This window comes from Bos grunniens, chromosome 26 (assembly GCF_055505025.1).
Source record: "Bos grunniens cultivar Pamir isolate PY7600 chromosome 26, Bosgru_T2T1.0, whole genome shotgun sequence".
In the NCBI taxonomy this organism is placed as follows: Eukaryota; Metazoa; Chordata; class Mammalia; order Artiodactyla; family Bovidae; genus Bos; species Bos grunniens.
In genome coordinates this window covers 21,231,819-21,252,480 of record NC_141190.1, presented here as the reverse complement: position 1 = coordinate 21,252,480, position 20,662 = coordinate 21,231,819, and the positions used below count along the sequence as shown (strand labels likewise).

Sequence of the window (20,662 nt, the reverse complement as noted above, 5' to 3'; positions counted from 1 at the left end):
CTGGTTAAATATACTAGACCCAGGAAAAGTACTGGCAGTACGCTGCAGAACTTAGCCATAGCTGCATGCATTTAGTGTCCTCTCTGTGTGCACTGCTTTGCAGATCAGTCACTAAATCTGTGCTGATTGTGACTCATTCCCCCAGCTGGGTTTGGGAGTATGGGGTACAGTCTTGGGGGATATGTAAGTGTCTGACACAGATTTTACCTCTCCAGCAAGTTGTTGGGCTGTAAGCAGAAGATTATTGATCTACTGCCCAAGGTGGAAATGGCCCTCAGTAACATCAAAGAAGCTGACAGTACTGTCATGTTTATGCAGGGGAAGAGGCAGAAAGAAATATGGCATCTCCTTAAAATTGCCTGTGTAAGTAATTTTTAATATGAATTATTTAATATGACACTAATTTGTTGATATTCCCTACAAAAGGGTTTTTTATCAGCATGATTTCTGTCCTCTTGAAGACATATGTATTTTATGTTGGGTTGATGTTCATGTTCTTTGCTTGGTGTCTCACTAGGGATTCAGATATAGGACTTCATGATCATCCTTCATTCTCTCTCTCCTTTCTAGTCTCCTGTTTTTATACTCCTCCCAACCCTAGACCACTGTGGTCACCCAACCCAACTTGGGGATAGATGTGCCTGGCTGATTTGAAAAACCAGCCCTTTGTTCAACTGGAACAAAGTAGAATGGAAGGATGGATACATCTGATTTTAGTCAATGAAGAAAGAGGTCCAGGACAGGATAATTAGTAGGGTGTGTAACAGTGGAGATAGTTTTGTACAGAAATACTCTGGTTGTACATAAAAGTAGTGATAGAAATGTGTCTTAGGAATATGAATGCATGAAGGTGCTTGCCTGTAATTTTATTTTTTTCCTTCAGACTCAGAGTTCTGCTCGGTCCCTTGTAGGATCCAGTCTAGAAGGTGTAACCCCTCAGCTGCCCCCAACTTCAGCAGAACGTGAACATCCTCTGTCATGCGTGGTAACTCCTCAAGATGGGTGGGTTCACTTTGTTACAATAGATAGTTGTGTGTTCAAGAGTAGTGGTGGGAATGAGACAGTAGAGTGAAGTGGTTAAGACAGTCTTCACTGCCTTATAGACCAGGATTGAATCCTGATTGTCCCTTTGTAATAACCCTACACAATTAACTTGACTGTTTCAATGTTCACATTTCCTCACCTGTAAAATGGGAAGTGCTATGAAAATTCAGCTAGACAGTATATATAAAATGCTTGGGAAGTGAATCTTCAGCAAATATTACTTCTTATTAGCTCAATCCAAGTTCTAAGTTCTTTTTCTATTATTGACTTACTAAACCTTGTGCTAAGTCACTTCAGTCGTGTCTGACTCTGTGTGACCCCAGAGACGGCAGCCCACCAGGTTCCCCCGTCCCTGGGATTCTCCAGGCAAGAACACTGGAGTGGGTTGCCATTTCCTTCTCCAATGCATGAAAGTGAAAAGTGAAAGTGAAGTCGCTTAGTTGTGTCTGACTCTGTGCGACCCCATAGATGGCAGCCCACCAGGCTCCTCTGTCCATGGGATTTTCCAGGCAAAAGTACTGGAGTGGGGTGCCATTGCCTTCTCCGATTAAACCTTGTAGCCATACTTTATTCCTAAATTTATCATTTATCTCTAAGAATTTATGCTATCTTTTTGCAGTTGTCATTTTAGGGCCTTTGATCACCCCTATAATGGAATTAAGTTTAATGTACTCATTTTATAACTTAGTATTCTTAAAATCAGACTTTTTTCAGTGCCTTAAATCGTTTTTGGAAACAACTCAAGTTTGAAGTCCTATATTTTCTTTTAATTCCTACTCTTCTGCTAAAAGCTGAATGACTATCCATTTCTGTTATTTTTCTCAGCATGAGATGTGCCGTATCCAGAGCCAGTGGCTCTTTGCTAGCTTGTGTATTGTCGCTTTTCTTACAACTCATGGAGACCTCTACAGTACCAGCATTTCCTGGAAGCTCTGCCCATAATTAGTTTTGCAGAGGTGCAGCCGTGTAACATCACTGCTCAGGAGGTCAGCAGCTGCACATTCTGTACTCTGCTTTTATGAGAGAAAAGCACATGGCAGGAAGGCAAGCTGATACCAGGTATTTTATCTTCTTAAAGAAAGCAAGTTCTAGGGTATATTTTAGGGTCATTATACATTTGGCCCAAGGTAATACATCCAGGGCCAATTAGGAAATATTTCATTAATCAGAATTGATACAAATAAAGTTTAATATCTTTTTGCTTTCATTAGAGATACTTGGGTTTATTAGAGAATGCAAATGGTTGCAAATATTACGTCTATACAAGTGATTTTCAGTGTGAGGTTATGATGGTTTGCAAAAATATATTTACCAGGAATTTTAAAATACATTTTCCAAAAGGAAAACTGGTTTCAGTAATAATATACCTGTGGTACTTAACCACCAAGGATTGGGGACTGTTGACCTCAATTTTTCTATCTGTTGGATAAGCTGAATGAGAATTTAGTTCTAAGCTAACAGTGACCATCTTCCATGGCCTGGAATTGGTTCTACTAGGGTAGGGACTGAGGGTTAGTAAAAGGTAAGGATGGAGGACATATGGAAGAGGAAAGTACAGAAGATAGAAATCAGATTCAGGATTGTCTTCAAATTTCCAAGGATACTTCTTGGTTCTTGGCAGCTCCCCTGTCACAGTTTTCTTCTGCTGTCATCAGGAATCAGCTTGCTTTTCTTTTTCATTGCTGTCATCTATATTTTCCACAGTTTTTTTCACCTTCCCTAATCTTTGCAGAAAAGATAGTTTATCTTTTCTATCTCTTCCCCTACATTTGTGTCTCAAAAGTAAGCATGCTAATGTTTTTACTACTGGCAAGGAAAAGGAAATGTTCCAGAAACAAAAAAAGATCTTTCATCTGGCTGTGCCACAGGATCTCTTTTTCCCCGAGTGAGCATTTTCAGGGGGGGAAAGTTGTATATAAGTGCCACTTATATTTCAGAGGAAAATCAGATTGGCGTTATAGTGGACTCCTTATCATTAGAGCTGGGCAGAGGCAGCAGCCTGGAGTAACAAACAGGACTCTGCCTCTGGGTGGGAGGGATGAGCAAACTGAAGACAACAGGAATCAGCTGCATTGGGTTGCTGGGTTGTGGTGGTGTAGGAAGAGCAGTATCATCCTGACCCTGAAGATCAGAAAGTAGAGGAAATTTATATGCCCTTTTGCTTTCATTCCACAGGGAGACTTTAGCACAAATGATAGAAGAAAATTTGAACTGTCTTGGCCATTTAAGCACTATTATTCATGAAGCAAATGAAAAACAGGGCAACAATATGATGGTAAGTTTTATATGGATATGAATGTGTTTTAAGTGTGTTGGGTGCAAAGGGTTTAACTTTCCATGCTGGACTTATCTGGTGTTTGGCATTCCGTTGGGGAATAGAACTCAGAGGAAAGAGCATTTGAGGAATGCTTAACCTCAACTCCCCATCTTCTCTTACTCATGGATATACTAGGATTATGCCATCAGTAATCTTTAATAGCATTTTTGGTCAAGTTAAATGATTGGTGAGCTTTCTTTGCAGTGTGACCACTGAAATCAAATGGTCTGTACTTTTTTGCTTCTGCAGTCAGTTTTCTCCAGTAAGATGGGGCATAATTTGTACTGTATTTCAAATATCGTAACTGTTGTGTGCAAAATGAATAATGTTAATATGGTTATTAACAGAAGTGTTTTTATGAAGATCTGATTGCTATGAATTATTGATTTGTTAAAACTTGGAGAAACTACAATAAAATATTTACTGAATTAACTTTTACTATATTTAGTCTTGATATTAATTCTTTGTTATTTCCTCTTTCATTATTTGCTTCAAATATCTGAAAACTCTTTGAAATTTTTTTTTTGTTGTCAGTAGAAATTAAGGTAAACTAAACTCTTTAATTGTAACTTATTTGTACTTTCGGTTTTTCAACTTTTGATTATAAAATCTCCAAATAAACAGAAAACTTGCAAAAATGAACACCCACATACCTATTGCTTAGAGTCTACATCTAATGGTAACTTTTTCATGCCTGGTTTTAGAGTCTTGATTGGAGTTGGTTAACAGAATGACTTGCCACTTAGAGACTCTGCTGAAACCTATGAAGTTGTTGCTGTACATGTTGGACATTTGTTTTTCTCCTATGAAACCATTCTTCAAATACCAGTCAATGGAAGAAATGACTATGATCAGAAGCTCCACATGATTTTACAGCATAATAGTTTGACTGTGGGTAATTTTAACTTCTGAACAGATAGAATTTTATGAGTCAGTGGACTTAAATCCATTTGTCTTCAAACCTGGTAAAACATTAATTATTTAACTGATTCTTTCAACATTTAACTTTTGGGCATAAGGCCAAAATAATGTATACAGAGAAGAAAATCTCAACATGTATTCTAAGTAAAAAAGTGTTTGCCTGTGTTTCTGTGGAAGACACTGCTTGTGTTGTACTTGTGTTGTACTTAACAGTGCTCTTCCCAGCATCATAAAAGAGTTTAATCCCATTTTCCATTTTCCTGCACATTTGATTGTATCCCTTTCCTAGGAAAGGGACTGTGCATTTGTGCCTTTAATACCAGTTGATTCTTCCAAATCTTGTTAAGTGTGCTCTGTGTATATGTATTTAAGATGTACATTTAATAATATCAAAGAGAAGATGACTGTTAATTTATAATGTATTTGAAAGCTTATCTGTGTTTTCATTTGTAAAAATGGGTCTTTTAAGGAATCTTTCATGTCTTGTGATACAAATTTATAAAGATCTGCATTCCTTATCTGTAATTCCAAAATCAAAAACTCTTTGAAAACAAGATTTTTCATAAGATTGATGACAAAATTCATCTGCTTGCACATCCAACAAGAACTGACATTGAGTCTACTTATCCCATTTAGTGTGAATATTCTTTTGCTGCAGAAATATTACTGTATTTGATTGTTGGGGGGAAGGGTGCTGCCACAGACCCTGCCTGAGGTTTATGTAGTTTGGTATATGCACTGAATAACCTTTCTAAAATCTGAAAATTTCATAATTCTGAAGCATCTGGCCCCAAGGGTTTCAAGACTAGATTGGGTGCCTTCAAGATGGTATGGCCGCAGACTGGGTTTCAGATAAAGGATTGTGGATCTATCGTCTGATAAATAATTTAGAAGGTATTACTTGTTTTAAAAATGTGAAGTGCTTTTGTATTCTAGACAGTTTTTCACTTTGTGTATTAAACAATTTTTAAATTACTTTTTGAATCTGTATTCATTAAAATCAGATTGTAGCAGAATAATTGAATATGCTTTGAGAAAATGTGAAGGTTCCATGAAGCAGAGTTGGAGCACAGAGTAACAAAACAGGCTTTTAGTGTACTTAGGAATGAAACAGACTTACGGTAAAGGCAGTATTAGGTAGCTTCTTTAATATAGTCTTTTCTCCTGACATGGCCTGTCATCACTATTTGTTTCTAAAAACTATGCTTATACCATGTCCTAAAACTGCTGTCTTAGTTACGCCATCCCCATTTTTGCTAATAGTGTCATTTTCCTAGTCATCTCAGTTTGAGACCTTGGGATTGTCTTCACCTAACTTTTTAGTCAACTGCTACTACTGTTTCTCTGAATATGGACATTCTGACTACCAGCCATTAAAACTGGCTGTCTTTCTCTTGCTGCTTCCAGTTCTAGAAGGTTTTAATCAGTAAACATTCATTGGGTGCCTGTTGCTTGGAAGATATTGAGCAAAATGGGAAGATCAAAAAAATTAACACAGGCAGTACAATAAGTGTTTATTTGGAATGAAGTTATTGTTAAAGGCTTTTTGAAATGAGCATTTTCTAAATATCATTATAATAACTGATAAAAGACCTGGTATAGGGTGGGACTATTTTTATGGTTTGTGGCTGATAAGACCTTAGGAGAGCCTGATCTGTGTGATACAGGTAAGTGGTATGAGTCAGAACAGCCTATTACAGTGAGATCACCTCAGATATGCTTTTGATACATGAGTTGACCACTCTATTTGTTATTTGGTGGTAAGTTTTCAGAGTTGAATTTCAATTCTGGATTATATCTACTTCATTCAAGCAATACTATGAAAAACTAAAATAATTCATCCAGAAAACAGAAGCAGACAAGTTATTTTTCATTCGTTTTGCATTTTGTAGGTCAAAATAGCTAAGCTCTGCAAGTAACATTTATCTAGTACAGACAAGGTCCCATACATTCTTAGGTGTAAAAGTCAAAGGGATGATCCAGGTAAGTGCATTTATTGAAGGGAAAAGGTACAGTTGTCTGGGAGGGCTTGCTTTAATGAAGATTTGAATTGATTCTATTACCTCTTTCCATTTCCACCAGTTACAACTATTGAAACTTTGGGCCTGCAGTTTACTAACCACTTGGCTTCCCTGCCTCCTGTCTCCACTCGGAGCCATTCTGTAGACTCACTGACCCAGAAGCACTGCTTTCTCATACTACCCAAGAGGTTACAGAGCTCCTCAACTTTAGTCTATTTGTGGTCCCACTGCTAGTCTTTCAAAGCTTACATGACTAATGCCCAACCTCTTCTAATATGCTGCCCTTATTTCCCTTATATTCATCTATCTCACTCCTATCTTTACTCTTTCACTAAAAGTAGAGACATCACTTTGCTGACAAAGGTCCATGTAGTCAAAGCTATGGTTTTTTCAGTAGTCTTGTACTGATGTGAGAGTTAGACCATAAAGATGAGCATCAGAGAACTGATGCTCTCAATTAAGGTACTAGAGGACACTCTTGAGAGTCCCTTGGACAACAAGGAGAGCAAACCAATCCAGTCCTAAAGGAAATCAACCCTGAATACTTATTGGAAGGACTGATGCTGAAGGTGAAGCTCCAATACTTTGGCCACCTGATGTGAAGAGTTGGCTCATTGGAAAAGACCTGATGCTGGGAAAGATTGAGGGTAGGAGAAGGGGACGACGGAGGATGAGATGGTTGGATAGTATCACTGACTTAATAAGAGTTTGAGCAAGCTCCGGGAGATAGTGAAGGACAGGGAAGTCTGGCATCCTGCAGTCCATGGGGTCGCAGAGTCAGACACTACTTAGTGACTAAATAACAATGAATAACTTAAAAGGGCAGAAAAGTATTTAGTGAAAAGAAAGTTTGTCTTTATTCTCTAGCCATCCAATTTCCCCTCCTTGCAGAAAAGCACATTTGAGCCTTTCAAAATCAGGGCCTAGCCTAATAGGAGTGGGCCTAGCCGACTCCTTTCCATCACAGAGGCTTCAAGGAAGTTCAAATGCTCACTGTTCGTAGTCTTGAAGGACCCTCCCAACACACACCCACGTTTGCATGCTTATTAGTTCATTCCGTTCTTACTGCTTGGATGGCCTTCATAAAGCCCTCACTGGATCATCATTCTAGCACGTTAATAGATGTCTTTGCACAAGGACAAACTGACCACTCCCTTGTCTCAGATGGCTTCTTTCCTCTGCCCCTTTGCTTACTCCCAATACCCCATTTCCTTTTTTTTCCAGGGCAGGAAACCAACAGCACGCAGACAAGACCCTATGCAGCTTCGAGCGAAATCGCTCGGCGGGCGGCTTGGAGAATTTTGTCCCATTCGCTCCCCCGTCTCTAGCCGCAGGGCGCGGCGTCGGCGTGCGTGTCCGCGCAGCCGCATTGCCCCGCGGGTGGGCGGGGCCGGCTGTTGGCGGCGGTTGGCCCGGCCTTGGTGGCGGCTCCACGTGCGGGCGGGGACGATGCGTCACTGATTAGTGAGGCCCGGCCGAGGGGTCGGTCTCCGTCCGGAGTCTGCGGCTGGCTTCCTTCTCAGTTAGTGCCTTCCGCTGGGCGGGCAGGAGCGGTCGTCGGGAGGGGGTTGTCAGGCCGAGCCGTGTCGACTCACGGGCCCGCTCTGGCGGAGGGGGTTGGCGAGGAGGAAAAAGGGGCATAGGACTCCTCAGCTCGGCCTGCGGGACGGCGCCAGGTCGCGAGGGGGAAGGTGGAAACCGGAGGTAGTGGGCCTGTCACTCAAGGGGCTGGGGCTGCGTTCCATCCGCATCCAGGAGGAATTAAGATGAATATGACTCAAGCCCGAGTTCTGGTGGCTGGAGTGGTGGGTCTGGTGGTGGTCCTCCTTTACGCCTCCATCCACAAGATCGAGGAAGGACACCTGGCCGTGTACTACAGGTGAGCGGCACGTGCAGTCAGCTCAGGTTCTAGAGCAGTTAGAGGCAGACTTTTATTCGAGTCTAGGAAATTGTTCTCAGGGAACTTTTTCTAGTCCTAGAAAGTGGTTTTCGTCGCATCCCTAGGAGGTTTGGGGGCTGTGGCAGGCTTTTGTAGACAGATGGACAGTTTCAGTGCTATTCAGAGATTAAAACTCCCTACAGTTGTTCCTAATAGTAAACCCACTTATTTGTAGGGAAAAAATGAAGGGTGGAAGGCAGTGGTCACTCCACCTGTAGCTGAGGAGGTGGATAAATCATTGTTAAATTGCATACAGCTTTACTGACTTTTCGTTTGCAGCTGTAGATGCTATTTAGAAACTTGAGTCCTGTTTGTGGTGGTTTCTTAGCTTTTTGTTGTTTTCTTTAAAAGTTTCTGGCGTCTGGCTTGGGCTTGTAAGGCCATGAAGACCATGACAGTTGTTAAATTCCTGGACCTTGGGAGACTAGCACAGGATTGTGACAGACACATTCTCCCAACCTTTCCCTTTCTTTTCACGTGGAAAGGAATGGTGTGAAGTGTGTTAGTTGCTCTCTAGCTAAGACGAATAGCTGTTCCTTCAACGTAGTTACCACCAGTTTTTTTTATGTAGACAGATGACACTTTGGAGAAATTTGAAATGGTGTATTTGAAAGAGCTTCAACTTTTTCTGGCTTCTGCCCATCCTCCCCTAAAACTGATATTTCCACTTTTAGATCCACCTTGAGTCTTAGAAATAGTCTTCGCAAGTGGGGGTGGGAGTCTAGCATTTTAAAAATGACAGATTAGTCTGTATTTCCATCCATCTAGTTCAGCATATAACTTTCTTTCAATGAATTTGAAATTTAAAAAAATTTTGGAACAATGGAAAAAAGTGAAAGAAGGACAAAGAAAGAACATTTCAAGGTGTGGGTTTCAAAGAGTTAGGGATGGACCTAAAACAATTAATCTTTTCTTAGTTATTTGTTATGAATTCTTTGCAAATCTGTTTATATTTTCTTTTTTTTTTAATTTATTATTTAACTTTACAATATTGTATTGGTTTTGCCTTATATCAAAATGAATCTGCCACAGGTATACATGTGTTCCCCATCCTGAACCCTCCTCCCTCCCCATACCATCCCTCTGGGTCGTCCCAGTACACCAGCTCCAAGCATCCAGTATCCTGCATTGAACCTGGACTGGCGACTCGTTTCATACATGATATTATACATGTTTCAATGCCATTCTCCAAAATTATCCCACCCTCTCCCACAGAGTCCAAAAGACTGTTCTATACATCAGTGTCTCTTTTGCTGTCTTGTATACAGGGTTATTATTACCATCTTTCCAAATTCCATATATATTGTTTATATTTTCAAGATAGAAAGCTAAGTTCTATGTATATACTATTCACTATATAAAACAGGATTTCATTTTTATAGTTGCCTCCAAATTGCCTCCTTTTTATAACTTCCAGGGTATGGTGTCATGTTTCTTACATTTCAGAATTTGGTGATCATGTCTATGCTTATAACATTGATTTATAGTTATATCTTTTTATTCTTCATCTTTCTATGCTAATTTTTTGTTGTTGATTTTATAGAGGCTTTATGGCCCCAGTATTTTTTTTTTCTTTTTTTTAAAAAAATTTTGAAGTATAGTTAATTTGCAGTGTTGTGTTTTAAGTGTTCAGCAAAGTGATTGATATGTATGTTTATATATTTTTCAGATTCTTTTTATGTTATAGATTATTACAGATACTGAGTATAGTTCCTTGTACTATACAGTAGGTCCTTGTTTACCTATTTTATATATAGTGTTGTGTATATGTTAATTGCCCCCAATATTTTAATTGCTTTCTAGGTAGATTAAAAGAATTGTGAGCATCAGAAATTTTCTCCTTACTTGGAAGTTTGCTGTTATCTTTTTTTTTTTTCCCAGCCCGGTGATTAAATGTATGTTTTGATCTGGCTTGTGTTATGTACAATTAAAGTACATCAACTGAGAGCCAGCTGAATTTTTTTTCCACAAGTATTTCTCAAAAGGTTAAAAACCAAAGAGAGACTGTCTTTATACCTGAGAGTATGCTGGAGACCCGGAGGTGTGGTTGGTAGAGCTTATGAAACAAGGTGTAATGTTAACAGTTTAATTTTATCTTTTCACTTTTGTAGGTGTGATAGATACTGTAGGGACCAGCAATTGTTCATCACGAGTAACTCATACTAGTGAGGCTTTAGTAGATCAATAGCATGAGTAAGAGTGAATGTAAGAGTGAATGTTTATTACAGCATTTTAGATTTGGAAAGAGAATTTCTCTTTTTATAATCTTGTCAAATTGAAACATCTTTTTGCAGGGGAGGAGCTTTGCTAACTAGCCCCAGTGGACCGGGCTATCATATCATGTTGCCTTTCATTACTACCTTCAGATCCGTGCAGGTGAGTGATTCCTAGGGAAGCCCTGACACTGAAAGACAAGTGTGACAGGAACAGTTACCACATTCATGGGTGGAGATAGATTTCCTTATTGCTTAAGCAAATGATAGTATGCTACCAACGTAGGAGCTAAAGTTCAGAGTACAGTTGTCACAGCGTAAGTTTTGACTTTGAACGACATCACTCTCTTGAAGTATGAGCTAGGCAGCTTTTGAGGACTGACTTCTCCCATCTATATAGTGGAATACAGCAGGTTTTCTGTTGCTGCTATCAGAGTAAAAGCAAGATTTTGAAACACAACTAGAGACATGAACCAATGATTACTTGGTTTAGAATGGTGTTTGGTTTCCATAGAGGCAATCTCCTGGGCTACTGTTAACATGGAGGATCTCAATTTTTATACACAGTTTCTCTGCCTCATATTTTTGCCTGGGACATTAAGCACAATTTTATGTGGAACCATACTGAATGTTCTGGAGAAGGCAGTGGCAACCCACTCCAGTACTATTGCCTGGAAAATCCCATGGGCGGAGGAGCCTGGTGGGCTGCAGTCCATGGGGTCGCTAAGAATCGGACACGACTGAGCGACTTCACTTTCACTTTTCACTTTCATGCATTGGAGAAGGAAATGGCAACCCACTCCAGTGTTCTTGCTGGAGAATCCCAGGGACGGGGGAGCCTGGTGGGCTGCTGTCTATGGGGTCGCACAGAGTCGGACATGACCAAAGCGACTTAGCAGCAGCAGCAGTATACTAAATGTTCTAGTTTGACAACATCCCAGAATATCTGAAATAAGCATCTGGTTCTTGAGAATACTGTCTTAGCTGTAGGAGACACTTAGTAAATATCTTTTGACATGACAAGATGACAAAGCAGGATTAGATTGTTACTACTTTTGCAAGCACTGTGTGATTATAAATCTTTGGATTCAGAAGTTTGTCTATCTGCTACTGAATTTTCAGGACTCAGGGAAATTTAATGTGTTTAGTCTTGTAATTTAAAGTCTAGGCTTTCTGCTAAATGAGATTTTCATTATGAATACTTAAATCCTCCAGATTTCCTTCCAATTTCCTTTTGGATGGCTTGGGATAAGAATCGTGTCTATTGAAATGAAATATAGTGTTCTCCTAGTCAGACCTGATTTCCATACTGTTTTCCCATATTTTATTCACTCTTGCCTTGGCTGATGCCATCTCACCATCTCTCTATTCTTTATTTCCTATCTAAATCTTGCCAGCCTTTTTAGAGCTCATCACAAATTCTACTCTTGTTCCATAGCTCTTTAAGACTATATTGTAAATTTTGGCCCTTGGTCTTATTTCCTTTAGTAACGTTGTCTTGTTATTAGTCTCTTAAGTTTTTGTGTGAATTTTTTTCCAGAAAGTCTCATAACTTCTTGAAGGCAGGGGTTGTAACACAATTTGTATTTCTGGCCTTTCTACTTTTGGTGAAAGTTGTTAAATTGAAGTGATTTCTCAGGAAGCTGTCTAATGTAGTGAGCATGGGGCCAGAAACCTGGAGAAGTTCTGACCCTGGCTCCTCCACCAATTGGTTACATGACTTTGCAGAAATTACCTAACCATTCTAAACTCCAGTTAGTTCTCTGAATCAAGAGGTTTTAACTGCATGAACCTACCAACAGCTTAAAGCTCAACATTCGAAAAACTAAGATCATAGCATCTGGTCCCATCACTTCATGGCAAATAGAAGGGGAAAAAAGTGGAAGCGTGACAGATTTTATTTTCTTGGGCTCCAGAATCACTGTGGGTAGTGACTGCAGCCATGAAGTTAAAAGACGTTTGCTGTTTGAAAGGACAGCTGACAAACCTAGACAGTATGCTAAAAAGCAAAGCCCTCATTTGGCCAACAAAGCTTTATGTAGTCAAAGCTGTGGTTTTTCAGTTAATCATGTATGGATGTGAGAATTGGACCATATGGAAGGCTGAGTGCCTGAAGAATTGATGCTTTCGAATTATGGTGCTGGGGAAGACTCTTGAGAGTTCCTTGGACTGGAAGGAGAGATCAAACCAACCAATCCTAAAAGAAATCAACCCTGAATATTCGTTGGAAGGACTGATGCTGCAACTTCGACATGGGCCACGTGATGCGAAGAGACAACTCATTTGAAAAGACTCTGATGCTAGGAAAGATTGAAGGCCACACAAGAAGAGGGCAACAGGATGAGATGGTTAAATAGCATTACTGACTCAATTTGAGCAAACTCCAGAAGATAGTAAAGGACAGGGAAGCCTGGCGTGCTGCAGTCCATGGAGTCGCAAAGAGTCAGATATGACTTAGCGATTGAACAACAATAGCCACAGCCAACAGCTTAAATGTTCTATAGTGATGTTGTCAATGGCGTCATCAGATGCTTAGAGATCAGGGGCTTTTTTTTAGATTTTGTTCAGTGCCAGACATGTCTGTCTCTGCCTTCTTGGAGATGAGTATGTAGAGTCATACTGATGACTCTTTTATATAAAAGAGATAAATACAGGATGTGTGTATATATTTACATACAAATATTTTATATATACACACATTCACATATAGAGTGATAAACTATCATAAGAAATGAAAATGAAATTTGTAAAAAGATTTTTGTGAACTAATGTACTTTGTATCTACAAAATATTAAATGTTGGAGTCAGTTTGACTAAATGGAAATGGTCTTTATATGTGAAACAGCAATGTTCTAGGAAAGAATTATATTAATAAAACCCTCTTAAGAAGTTGTCTTCATAGGAATGAGATGCAGAAACTTATTTTTAGGAGTTTTTGGAACACATTAGAGGACATAGCTTATATAAACAAATGGCTTAACAGATTTGGCATTTGATAGGAATATTTAAGAAGCATCTTGGGGAAATGTGATATCCCCATATATGATGTAAGAAAAAAAAATGTTTAGAAAAATATGAAGACTTTTAGCCTTTAAAATATATATAACACAACCAAAGACTTTTGAAATATTTATACTGGGAAAATGATTTTTGAGATAATATAAAAGAAGTAAAAAAGTACATGAAAATAGGATGTTAAATTGAAGATTTAACCTTTGAACTCTTTGCTGGTTCTTGGTTTGAAAATTGAAGTCTATCCTTTAGATTTAGATAGAAATGTATATGTAAAGTTGATATGGAAGTTGAATTTGGTTAATGTTTTGAAGGGAATAAACTGAGCTCACCTTTCTTATCAACTTCCCTCTCTACTCAGAACCTGTCACTAATGTTTATTATCAACCTTTTAACCCCCAAATTCATAGTCTATTCTTCTCTCTCCTGGAATTTTATATGCAACTAGTTATCAAACTCCTCTGTTAAGTCTCCTGGGTTGACAGCTTTCAGTTTCCATGGCCTTTTCTATGTTAATCTAAATAAATTACTACTTAAGCTTCCCAGCTGGTGGTCTTGCCTGCGGATGTGGTAGATAATGAGAACCATATCACACATAAGCAAAGGAATGAAGAAAAAGTCATATTTTTGAAAGGTTCATTTTGTGGCTGTTTATAGGATGGATTAGGGAGAGCACAACCTCCCCCCCTCCCCTCCAGCCAATATTCAAGGCCCTCTCCCTAACATCATCATGTTCTCTTCTCAGAGCCTCACCTCATCTATATTGCCCTTCCTACTCCAGGCAAGCCAACTGCATCCTGAAACCTATACACACAGTTTGTGTGACTGGTTATTTAACTCTGCCAGTTAATACCTAATTTGTATCTGTTATGGATTGCTTCGTAATGATTTTCTCTCCTGTGTTGGATTGTGAACTCTTTGGGAACAGGGGCCATGCTTCCTTTCTCCTTTGTATTCTGTCAAGTACTCTGTTGCTGTGGGCCTAATACAGTGCATTGTGTCCAGGATACACTCATTATGTGCTCACCTGCTGGATGCCTTCCAGTGCAATAGAGAGTCATTCCAGATCCAAATCAAGTTATGACAGGGGTAGAGTAATTAAGTACCATATTGTTGGTTCACTAGGAGGAAGCACTGCTGATGGTGGCAGTTCTATTAAAAAGGAAATTGAATAGACCATCTGAACGATCTCTAGGACCTGACCTAAAATACTGCCTACAGCTTCAAAGGAAGAGGTTGCTGTTGAGTTCAAAGGCCTACTTGTATGCATATAATAGTAATCTTTTACCTTCATTGTAAACATTAATATTAGCAGTGGAATCAGAGTTCAAAAAACAAGTCCTAGCAGTAGTATCCTCGTGGGTATTCCATGTAGTTTGCAATCCCAGGCCAACCCCAGGCAAATAAAGGACTCTGAGTGAGAGATTGAACATTGAAACTTTTCCTGGTGCGTCTTGACTCAAACATTAACTATAAAATATTTTGTCTCTAGTCTTTTATGTGTGTTCGGATACAAAAATCTATGACAAGCCTAGGCAGCGTGTTAGAAAGCAGAGACATCACTTTGCCAGCAAAGATCCATATAGTCAAAGTTACGGTTTTTCTAGTCACACATGGATGTGAGAGATGGACCATAAAGAAGGTTGAGTGCTGAAGAATTGATGGTTTTGAACTGTGGTGCTGGAAAAGACTCTTGAGAGTCCTTGGACAGCAAGGAGATCAAACCAATCCTGTAAGAAATCAACCCTGAATATTCATTGGAAGGACTGATGCTGAAGCTCCAATATTTTGGCCACCTGATACAAAGAGCTGACTCATTGAAAAAGACCCTGATGCTGGGAACGATTGAGGGCAGATGGAGAAGGGGATTACAGGATGAAACGGTTGGATGGCATCACTGACTCAATGGACATGAGTTTGAGCAAACTCCGAGAGAGAGTGTAGAACAGGAAAGCCTTGCATGCTGAGGTCCATGGGATTGCAACGAGTCAGACACAACTTAGCAACTGAACAACGAGGATACAAAAAGAAATTTAGGGGGCTAAAATTGTAATGGAGTTCTCTTGTACTTATCTCTTAGCAGTTCTGTAGAGATTTTCCTTTAGCACTAGTGGTTCCTTGATGATATGTGTGCTGAGTATTGATGAGATATTTTTTCCTCCCCAGACAACACTACAAACTGATGAAGTTAAAAATGTGCCTTGTGGAACAAGGTAAGCATTCCCCTTGCTTACCAGTGTCCCTTTGATTCAGATGTAGTTTCTGTTCATAAGCTGTAGTCTCTTAAACATCTTTCAGATAGGCGTGATAGTAACCGAGGGGAATTTATCTTCTGAGCATTATTTGAGAAAAGCCCTGCCTCCAAATAGGAGCTTTCCATCTTAGGAGTCATTTTAAACTGATAGTAACAGTTTAAAATGGAATTAGCTCACCATATCAAGTATGGTATTAAATGCCATCTAATTTAGAGTTTCTGATTTAGTAGGTCTGGAATGAGACCCAAGAATTTGCATTGCTAGCAAAAGTTCCCAGGTGAAGCTAAGACTGCTGGTCCAAAGACCATATTTAGAAAATCACTGTCCTAAAGAGTTTTGGGGCAGGAAAGAAAGTCAAGGCCCAAAGAGTATAATCAGTACATTGCATTGTATAAAAGGAAGAGTATAAAGCTCAAAGTATGTTTTAAATTCTGTATTTTAAATGACTAATATATCACTTTTAAAGCCTATAAAAGAGGCTTTGACATCTGTGGAAGGACAGAAATGCTCTTAAAAAGGGAGCAGATTCTCTCTGTTTTAAGTTACTTGATACCAAGTTCTCTAGGTCTATCTGTAACTCTCTTTTATGGATTCCCTTCAGAGATGACTCAAAATTGGCAGCTGATGAGATGTTGGGTAAATTTTATTTTTATCTTCATGCTTTCCTATGTTTGTCAGATTTTTTGCCTGTGAGCAGGTATTATGTTTTTTTTTTTATCAGAAAAAAATGTTATTGTAAGTTGATAGAAGGGCTTAATTGTATAGTTTCAAAATCTCTTAACTTCAAGTATCTTAAACTGAGGTTCACATGTCCTTCAGGATGTGTGCTGGTAGGCCAGGAAGTATAGGAAACCATTAATTAACAAGAGCTGTCTTTCTGGAGTGTCAGTTTTACTTCATGTTTTGGGGGCAAATTCTTTGTTTCATATTAGAATAAATACAGATGAAAAGTAGATTAAGATAGGGCAGGAAATCAAAAGAATTTCAGTTCATGGCTGACCTCTACCTCTTGGGAAACCATTTTATCTGGTTCCTTGTTGGAGAAGTTTGAGGAATGCACTGCTTTAGCTGTTGGCTTCAGTTAATAAGGGCAGAGTGCTAAGCAGCTCTAGGTTTTAGGTCTAGTCTTCCTGTGAGCTCATCTGATAACAGCATTTACGAAGGAGAGCCTTTGGTTATGAGAGGAGCCAGGTGAGTGTGTATAGGGGTCATTTGAGTAGTGATTAATGAAGTCGTTTTAATCAGTAGTATATCTTTAGATTTTACTTCTAAATTTCTGTCACGTGGGATTTGTTGGCTGATGTGGGATTAATATGGGACTCTAACAATTTGTATTTGGCTCATGTTTTTCCATTTCTCTGTTTTTAGTGGTGGGGTCATGATCTATATTGACCGAATAGAAGTGGTTAATATGTTGGCCCCTTGTGCAGGTATGGTACCCATCTATTCTGTTAGAGTTATACTCAGAGTGTCTGTCACTGAGAGAGTCCTTGGAGGAGAAGAAGAGATTCCCTAAGGAAAGTTTTATGACTTCATTCATTTCTGATCTCTCTATATATAAAATAATCATTGGAATATTTTCCATTCGTAGGGAATGGTGATAGTGATAGGTCACAAATCCTGGACAGAGTTGACTTTCTGCAACTGTATGGGATACTCTGAGCTGAGTGTATTTAGCAAGATAGTCATTGATTATTTCTAGAATTCCTAGAAAGTGCCATTTCACCCAATCAGGATGAAAAGTAATTTCCTTACACATTAAAAGTCTATAACTGATCAGTTCCTTGACCACATTGATTTGTGACCACCAAAAAATCTTTTTTAGCTGAGATTTGCTAACTTGCAATCTGAAAGTCCTCAGTGTGGGGAAAACATTTTCTTGGTAATAGATGAAAACCCCCAGAGATGGAGTACTGTTCAAATAAAAAACTGAAAGAGAATTTCTGAAGTAAGATTGGCCTTCTTTTTAATGTTTGATTTTTTTTCCCAATTTTTTTTATTTTGATAAAATACATATAACGGAATTTGCCATCTTTACCACTTTTAAATATTCAGTGGGCATTAAATACATTCACATTGTTATGCAGTCATCACCAACATCCATCTCTATAACTCGTTTTCATCTTGTAAAACTGAAACTTTCTACCCATTAAACAGTAACTTCCCATCCGCCCCCTCTCCCAGCCCCTGGCAACCACTGTTTCTGTCTTTCTGACATTTCTGTGTACTTTCTCTCTATGAGTTTGACTACTCTAGGTACCTCATAAATGGAATCATACAGTGTTTGTCTTTTTGTACTTGCTTATTTAACACTTAACATAATGTCTTCAGGGTTCATCTACGTTGCAGCGTGTCAGAATTTCCTTTCTTTTTAAGGCTGAATAATATTCCACTGTATCCATTCATCTGTTGATGGACACTTAGGTTACTTCCATGTTTTAGCTATTATGAATAATGCTGCTATGACCAGGGGTATACATGGGTCTCTTTGAGACCTTACTTTGAATCAAAAGATCTGCTGTTTTCAGAAAACCTATATAAGTATTTCTCCAAAAAAAGACATGCAGATGCTCAATAGGCACGTGAAAAGATGCTCAACATCACTAATTATTAGAGAACTGCAAATCAAAACTACAATGAGGTAGCACCTCACACTGATCAGAATGGCCATCGTTTAAAAGTCTTATAAATAACAAATGCTGAACAGGGCATAGAGAAAAGGAAACCCTCCTATGCTGTTGGTAGGAATGTAAATCTGTGCAGCCACAATGGAAAACAATATGGAGATTTCTCAAAAGACCAGCAATCCTGTCATATGATCCAGCAATCCTACTCCTGGGCATGTACGTAGACAAATTATAATTTGAAAAGATACATGCCCCAGTGTTCATTGTAGCACCATTGACTATAGCCAAGAATGGAAACAACCTAAATGTCCATCGACAGATGAATGGATTAAAAAAGATGTGGTACATGCATATAATAGAATACTATGCAGCATAAAAAAGAATGATGTAATGCCAATTTGCAGCAGCATGGATGGATTAGAAATTATCATACTAAGTAAAGTCAGAAAGGCAAATAATGGTATGATACCAATTACATGTGAAATCTAAAATATGACACAAATTATGAAACAACAGATTTATGGTTGCCTTGGGGGAGGGTGGATTGGGAGTTTGGAATTAGCAGGCGCAAACTGTTACATAAAGGATGGATAAGCAGCATGACCCCACTGTACAGCACAGGGAACTATATTCACTATCATGTGATAAATCATAATGAAAGAAAACATGAAAAAGAATGTGTATATATGTATAACTGAATCACTTTGCTATATAGTAGAAATTAATACATTATAAATCAACTATACTGTAATAAAATAAATTTTAAAAAAATCTGTCATTTTATTATCCTTATTATTTATTAGTAGTAATACTTTTCCTTACTAAGTATTACTTATTAATAATTATCCTTATTACTAAAATTTGCACACATACAATATCAGGATACTGTGTTCAGCAAAAACAATTCAAAACCATGAAGTTAGATCTTTGCCTTAAGGGTTGGTTTGTTTGTTTTTCCCACTTGAGAAGGCATGATACTGACCTAAAAAAAAAAAAAAATACATATATATAGGAATGTAAGGTCTTGCTGAATTTCATGTCACTGGTACAGGCACAAATAGCAAAAGAATTTCAAAACAGAGAGCAAGCTGTGTTACTATCAAGTGGATTTGGATTATATTTTTCAGCAACTAAGTATTTTCCTGTCTTTTATAATCTAGTTTCCCTGGTCACAAGGGTGTTCCTGGAGGCTCAGATGGTAAAGAATCTGCCTGCAATGCAGGAGACTCGGGTTCAATTCCTGGGTTGGGAATATCCCCTGTAGAAGGGAATGGCACCCCACTCCAGTATTCTTGCTTGGAAAATTCCATGAACAGAGGAGTCTGGAGGGCTATAGTCCATGGGGTTGCAAAAAGTCAGACATGACTAAGCAACTTAACACTTTCACTTGACTTCACTTTCTCATTTCCCCTGGTCACAGATCAGTGGAATGGACTATGATTGGAAAAAAACAGAAGAAGGGGAGATATTGCTTGTTTTCTGGCGAGAGATAAAGACGAAACTGTTGCATCACTGACTCATTTGTAAATGACCAAGAGAATGAATTAGTCACCGAGTGTTATTTGATGACCTGTTTGTGGTTTGCAGTTTAGTTCTAGTTTTCTCCATAGGAAGGCCAGTAGAGCACGTCTTGGATTTGAAGGGAGAAAGCAGCATGTTTTAATAAGGGCATAGGTTCTGGCATGGTATAATATATTCCCTTAGGCACATTTCTGAAATTCTGTTTCTCAGTTTTATACTATGCAAAATTAGATTTTTTGTGAGAATTGTGTGTTAAGGAAGTATATAAATTGCCAGACATAAAGCCTGGCCCAGAAATGTTAGCTTCCTTCCCTTCTAGCCTAGCATCTTTTTTTTTCCCCCAACCTTTGAAAACTGCCTTTTTGAAAATGGCCTTTTGGAGCTACTTCCCTCTTTCATTTCCACTGTTCCTCAGTTAGTTCAGGTTCTGTTTATCTAAACTTTGGCTTTTCAATCATTGCTTCTTTATACTTTGCCTGCTTCTGATTTCTATGCCTTACAGTTCATTTTTCACTCTGCTGCCAAAGTACAGTCTGATAGTGTCATGCCCTTGCTCAAAAACTTTGACAGTTCCTTATTACCTTCAAGATAATATATACTCTCCTTAGTATGGAATTCAAAGTTTGCTTACTAGAATTGCAAATGCAGTAATATGTGGAATATTAAGCATGTTAAGGAACACACCAAGGCTTAGAGTTGTGTTCCATGTTTTCGCTGTTTCATTGGCACTTCTTGTGTATATTTTATAACTAACTTTTTCCTTGGCTGAATTAGAGGATACACAGGTAAACA

At 38.6% G+C, this 20,662-nt stretch overlaps 2 protein-coding genes across 13 annotated transcripts in view; both read left to right on the top strand.

The window, feature by feature from the left end:
* Positions 1-5,257, top strand: part of CHUK (component of inhibitor of nuclear factor kappa B kinase complex) — a 42,347-nt gene extending 37,090 nt beyond the window's left edge. For 2 of the 8 annotated variants that reach the window (XR_015155186.1, XR_015155183.1), the window contains 5 exons: positions 216-363; positions 884-1,002; positions 1,870-2,103; positions 3,220-3,319; positions 4,066-5,257. Coding sequence is in view for 4 of the 8 variants with exons in the window: in XM_086377236.1 (XP_086233362.1) it covers positions 216-363; positions 884-1,002; positions 3,220-3,319; positions 4,066-4,095 (397 nt within the window). In the remaining 4 variants the exon portion in view is untranslated. Of the gene's footprint in view, positions 1-215; positions 364-883; positions 1,003-1,869; positions 2,104-3,219; positions 3,320-4,065 lie in introns of those variants that run through there. The other 6 variants (XM_086377236.1, XM_086377233.1, XR_015155185.1 and 3 more) reach the window with 5 other exon arrangements.
* A 2,417-nt stretch (positions 5,258-7,674) lies between these two features.
* ERLIN1 (ER lipid raft associated 1) overlaps positions 7,675-20,662 on the top strand; it is a 41,756-nt gene continuing 28,768 nt past the window's right edge. For 3 of the 5 annotated variants that reach the window (XM_086377264.1, XM_086377268.1, XM_086377266.1), the window contains exons 1-4: positions 7,675-8,182; positions 10,537-10,618; positions 15,634-15,680; positions 17,091-17,152. In XM_086377264.1, the coding sequence (XP_086233390.1) occupies positions 8,070-8,182; positions 10,537-10,618; positions 15,634-15,680; positions 17,091-17,152 (304 nt within the window). In that variant the 5' untranslated portion in view covers positions 7,675-8,069. The remainder of the gene's footprint in view (positions 8,183-10,536; positions 10,619-15,633; positions 15,681-17,090; positions 17,153-20,662) is intronic. The other 2 variants (XM_086377265.1, XM_086377267.1) reach the window with 2 other exon arrangements.